The sequence below is a fragment of the Apteryx rowi genome, unplaced genomic scaffold, assembly GCF_003343035.1.
Source record: "Apteryx rowi isolate R43461 unplaced genomic scaffold, aptRow1 scaffold_48, whole genome shotgun sequence".
NCBI lineage: Eukaryota > Metazoa > Chordata > Aves > Apterygiformes > Apterygidae > Apteryx > Apteryx rowi.
In genome coordinates, this window is record NW_020450738.1 from 636,277 (window position 1) to 642,276 (window position 6,000).

The window sequence follows — 6,000 nt, forward strand, 5'->3', positions numbered from 1 at the left end:
TTTAAACTAACAACTGTAATTTCATTAAAAAGCTTTGATGAGTTTGCATGAGAGAAAGGCAGCATAAGGGGAGAGAGATCCGATATTCTCCAACAGTATTGCTGCTCTGTGAGAACAGCTTGGAAATGAAGCTTGAAGTGTAGCTACAAAAGCAGCCCTCCTTTTCATACAAACAGACCGTGTTACAAAACATTAGAAGCCAGTCCAGCACATGATGCCACCAACTGAAGCCAGTACGGAAACGGAGCTCATTTGGCTTAAGAAGCAGATTCACAGACAGGACATTAAACTATTTGAAGAGAAACTAATGAACAGCAAGAGTAGGCCCGAGATGGAACGTAAAAGTGGTTTTGCCGCACATAAACACAGATGTCTTGGCACTCAGTTGCCACCTGCTTCTGTAATTATAAGCAACAGAAAGCCTAAGCCAGTTTAAATGGAAAAGGGTCGACTGACAAGTTATTCTCATCAGCAAGAGCTTTTAAGCCAAGAATTCACAGCCCTCGTCTCCAGCAGAGCCCAAACGCAGTTGCCCCTTCCAGCCCCCTCATCTCGAAGGTGGGCAAGGTACAAAGGGGGGGGGAGGTGGGTGTCACAGTGCCACCTTTCCCACCCGGAAGCAGAGGTCTGCTCACTGCCCTCTCTCAGACTAGGGGCAGGGGGGGCTTAGTTTCAGAGCTGAAAAATCGACACTAGAGTCATCACAAAGGGATTTGGGGGGCATGAAGGGGGCAAAGGGCATGAGCGGTGATCTCACAAATGGAAAGTTAGTCAAATATTAACTTCCGCACCCGTACACTGATATAGGGCTCTGATACCYACCTGTAAGATCCAACCAAGAGACATGCCAGTTAGTTTTTAGCCTGTAAATTCCCAGGTTTTGTACAATCAACAGCGGTTCTCTGCACAGAAAGTCTGATGCATTACGGAACGTTATGGCACAATAGAAAAATGGACCAGGCTCTGTCATTTAAAAATACTGCATTTTATTTAGATTTATTTACTTAGGAAAACCAAGGGTAAATGAGCTGAGAGTGTCACCAGTAATGAACCCACACAGAGTATGAAACATAAGAACGTCACACCTATATTACACAAAACCCCATGAAGTGAAAGACTGGGCACTTCTCTGGGCACCAGGAAAACCCCTGAAGCAAAAGCTTTTGTAGGAACAGCTCTTGTATAGAAGCAGGATGCAGCTGACATCCAGATTAACAGAATTTCTTTTCCAAAGCATCACCAATCTGAGAAATATGGAGTATTTATTGATTGTACTGATATGTCACTGCTAGCAAACTTGCTTTCACAATATTCTTTTTCAACCACATCTTTGATAACATTTTGTAACCAATTAAATCTGTGTTCCAGTATGTAGTGGTAGCTAGTCAGAGGATAAGTCCTGCTGTATGCCAAATTCCCTGTACAGCAAAGGATCTGCAGGTTGCTCATTTGAACCCACAGCATCATGCTGATACGGCTCACCTGGCTGAGCTAAACTCCATGGGAGCTATTTTGGTGGTCTCTCCAGTACTGCACAATACAAGAAATGTGGCCTAAAATAACATCCATCTACAACATACTAGTAGATCATTTCAGATTCAGTACTATGTACAATTTATTCTTACTTAGTACACTAGGGAGATGTGGTATTTCTTCTGAGGCGTGTTACTCAACTGAGGATTATTGACTCTTTCTGCCCACTGGGCTGCAAAGAGATGCTGAACTTTGGCAGTGCCATCAGGTTAGGAAACTTCAACAACCTGCCTTAATTCTTCAAACAGGGGTGTGAGCTCCTTCTCTAAACTTACAATCAACCCTGGAAAAAGAAGAGGCAGAACATCCTGTCAGATGACCCACCGGAAAAGCCTCCCTCCAAAACCCACAGCTCCCTCCCCTTCGAAGCCACAGGAAGGATCTCACGACATACAGAACATTTCACTCCAGCTTCTCGCTCCCCATGGGAGAAGCACACGGCAACTGATCCCGGCAGCACCCCGAGGGTCCAGCGCCTGCTCCGAGATGCTGCCCAAGACACAGGCACCAGCCGGAGCAGACTCACTGCAACACAGCTTTTGCCTGTGCTGCAGACCTCCTCCACTAGCGCCCTGCTGTTTCCCAGAGCTATCCAGGGCCAGACAGCTGTGCCTTTTGCTCTCCTTCTCTCTCTCCCCCTCCCTCATTAGCCAATACCCTTGTGGGCAAATCCAGGTGCCTCGCTCAAGGGTTTGCCTGCCCCAGAGAACTGGGAAGATGAAGCTGCACRTGTTACTGCAGGACATTACTGCTGGTGGCAGTAACTGCCACTATCGATTGAGTAGGATACAGATGTTGCTTGCTGTGAAAACCAAGAGGGCACCTGCCCCAAAAGTCCAGCCATTTGACAAGGGTGGGGAATACAAGGCATAGAAGCCTGAAGGAGAGTAAAGATTGTTAGATTTGTTTTTCTTTTCTTTTTTTTTTTTTTAAACATTTGGTCTATTTTATGTGGCACTAATGGAAAACAACCGGTTAATATTATATGATCATTGCCAGTGCAGTGAATTCTCACATAMGCAAGGATGAATTCAAACACAGGAGATACAAGCTACTTTCTAACTGAGAGTAGCATCTTCAGCAAGTCATTCAGAGTTTTTAGGAATTTTTACCCACACATTTCCTTTCGGCCCCTCACAACACTCTTTCTGACAAAATACATAGCAGAAGCAAAGTTAATATACCTTCAACTAAATTCAGGTAAGTTATCTTCAATTATTCAAACATCTGGCGCTTAAAATGCCATAATATTTAAAACACATCTGAAGACATACCGGTATTGGCATTGCTGCTAGCAATGAAACTTACTACCAAAGGCAAGCGATTGAACTGGACCACCTGCAAGGAAAAAGAATAACATTCAGGGAATAGCCAAGATATCTTGTATGTCAGAGCTCTGCTACATAAATTCTTTCTGAAACAACCAGCCTCCACAATCAAAGGGCCAGTAGGAGTAAGAACCATAGAACTGGCTTTTAAGCATATCTATTTCTTAAGACTCATAGTTAAAAACACTAACAGAGCTTTTACCACAGTACAGGAAGCTGTTCTTAGAAAGCCTGGTGTTGTTTCCTTCCCTCTCACTTTCTGTAGGCTTATCTACTTGAAATCAACTCAACTGCAAAAGCTGCAGAGCACTCTATGGAGACCACATGCTCTATAGAYGTCAAGAGGGCACACAGGTTTATTGCTTTAATATGCTACTCAGTGTACAGCAGTATTTCTTCTTTCCTTAACTGGGTGGCTCAAATCATGAGCACAACAATATATTAGTAGTGTCAAGAGAATCAAAGCAATATATTCCTGTGTGTAAAATAATTCATTCAACCATTCATTTTGCACACAAAGCTGCATACTGCAGCCTAAACAGCCAGCCAGTTTACTGCAGTCATACTAAAAAACTAAGACCACTAGGACTTCAGAAGGAGCAGAAACTTATTGGATGACAGATTTCAGGACACAAATATAATATCCAGTTTGTAAAAACTGTGAATGGTATTTCAAAACTTTCTTTTCTTTAAGTCATATTTGCAGCAAGATTAACTGTGAAGTAAGCTGGATGTGCTTAAGTTTTTTATAGGTGTCTCTGATCATAAACACACAAGTATTTGTTTATAAAAGAGAACATTAACCCATCATAACAAGTTCTGAAGGCCATTTCAACAGCACCTGCAGCAAATTGCTGGTTACTGTCTGCTCAGAAAAACACACCAGTTTCAATGAGGAAACCTTCTCAGGTTCGAGAAACAGAAAAGAAGCTCAACAAATATTGCAAATGTTTAGCTTAGCCAGCTTTAAGTGGCGCAAAAAATAAAATGTATATAAATACTTTAATAGCAGCCTATTGGAAATCTAGTACAGCTTGAACAACCTTCCCTCCCCTTTTTCAAGGTAGGATTTGCTCTGGTCAGCAAGAACAAGCAATGCTGTTCCTCACCTGGTATGTATTGTAGTAACAGATGATACTTTTGTTTTTCGAAAGTCCTAGTTTACTGCCCTGATCTGTTGCAAGGGCAAAGGTGGACAGAAAGCCAGGTCTAAGTGCATGTTCTGGAGCATTATCATTGGCAACTGGAATAAAACATGAACATTTTTGTTTTTACATGGTATCTATGACTGCATCACAAATCCTCATGCAGCTTAGTGCTGTCCCAAACGTAGATTTGGTGTACAAGATGCATTATTTGTTCCTCAACACTTCTGCAACAACTAACTGCTATGAGACAATCTTCAAAAGCAGGACATAGGTTAATATTCAGTAAATGACCTGTGGTCATTACATCAGTACCCTTCCTAGCATTCCTAAGAAACAGTCTTTTCCTTTGTGGTGCACAGTCTGTGTTAATGCTGCTTTGGTTCAGCATCCCACACCGGCAAACRTTCATTTGCATGAAGGCAGGCGAAGGTGTGCAAAATCTGCTAGGCATTTAAGTACTTCGGGACATAAACATCTGCAGGTACCTGAATCTTTGCATTCTTAAACTATTCTACCTACAACATAAAAGCATCTTAAACAAGGACTGCAGAGAAACGATACAAATGATAGTGCCAAAAAAAGCAAACTGRGTCACATAAAATGGGTAAAAGTTGGATGCAAGTTTTTCTGGGCACAGATCAGTCAAGTCACTGTGCTAACAAAATACCACTAAGCTCTCTCTCCTAGCACCCTACAACAAATTGCAAGTGATTTGAAGATACAAACATCTTATACCATTCCAACCATATTCACTGATGACACAAAAGAGGCCAATTCCTGAGGACTACAATCGCAAGAACATCACATATACACAGAAAGATGAAAAGATTAAATGAAAGAGGTACACAATTGAGTATTAAACTTAAGATAAAAATCTAATGTAAATCTTCAACCTCTGATATTCACAGATATAGAATGTAAGCATAGAAGAGTCTGCCGTTCTTGAGGAAGACTCCCCCACCACCCTGCTGTTCAATAAAGAGTTCCTTTGCAGTGCACAGCAAGGAGCTGAAGTTTACCTTTGATAACAGGCACGCCATCTCTGTCTGATACTACAATAGCATGAAGACCTTCAACACTGCAGGAAATGAAGAAAATACACCATTTAAAATGAAGAATATTTAGTGGCAAATAGCTTTTTTTCTGCACAAACATGCAAGAAAGGGAAGAAAATAATACRGAAAAAATTGCTGCAGTAAGCTCTGCCTATCATGAAACTATTACTTAATTGGAAGAGACTTGTAAAATACATACTGCTTAAAAACGATGGTCTCTTGAAAGAAGCTAAATGAGGAATATAAAATAAAAATGCTGAAAGTGGTGTGGAACTTTTAGCTTCAGAAAGAGGAATGTTACTGTAAAAGTTTCATTAGTCAAGCAAGAGACTTCAGATATCGCACACAGCCATTAAGTGCCAGTTTCACTGTATTTGTGCATAATCTCTGACTGCAGCTTGTCAGTGGTATTAATAACTTGCAATTACCAGAAACTGAGTTATCAGGGACTTGGAAACTGAATCACCAGGAGTGGTTTTTTCCACTTCTCATTGAGAAGCCATGGAGCGTACTTAGCTTCCTTTCAAACACGCAAGTACAGGGTTAAGCTGGATTCATTCTGAGGTACTTCCAGCTCGTTTACACCCCAGAGAAGTGCACTAACCTTCAGGTTAGCTACGTCCCTTTAACAGCGAGCGGGATTAGCAGCTGACAGCTCTCTCGAGGCAAACACCGCACAGTCTCCGCTGCGGTTTAAAAACAGCTTAAACCGACGCAGTGAGGCTGTAGGGACACTCCCGAAAGCCGCCGCATTGTATTACCTTCACTGGCCCCCAAAAGAGCCAAGCAAACGCGCAAACGCGGCGTTTGCGCAACACCCGAGCGCGGCGCGGTGCCCACGTTACCTCGGCAGTTTCTTGTAGAGAAACCTCTTCAGGTCCTGAGGGGAGAGACGGGCGTCAGGTCGCTCTCCAGAGAAACCGCCGCGGCCGCCTT

General features: G+C 42.5%; 1 protein-coding gene across 1 annotated transcript in view; it reads right to left on the reverse strand.

The window, feature by feature from the left end:
* Positions 1-964: 964 nt before the first annotated feature.
* The window catches only part of LAMTOR3 (late endosomal/lysosomal adaptor, MAPK and MTOR activator 3), a 5,491-nt gene continuing 455 nt past the window's right edge, over positions 965-6,000 (reverse strand). Inside the window, exons 3-7 of the mRNA XM_026078439.1 lie at positions 5,910-5,944; positions 5,029-5,087; positions 3,971-4,104; positions 2,808-2,871; positions 965-1,816 (exon numbers count right to left, since the gene is read on the reverse strand). Coding sequence (XP_025934224.1) covers positions 1,743-1,816; positions 2,808-2,871; positions 3,971-4,104; positions 5,029-5,087; positions 5,910-5,944 — 366 coding nt within the window. The 3' untranslated portion in view covers positions 965-1,742. The remainder of the gene's footprint in view (positions 1,817-2,807; positions 2,872-3,970; positions 4,105-5,028; positions 5,088-5,909; positions 5,945-6,000) is intronic.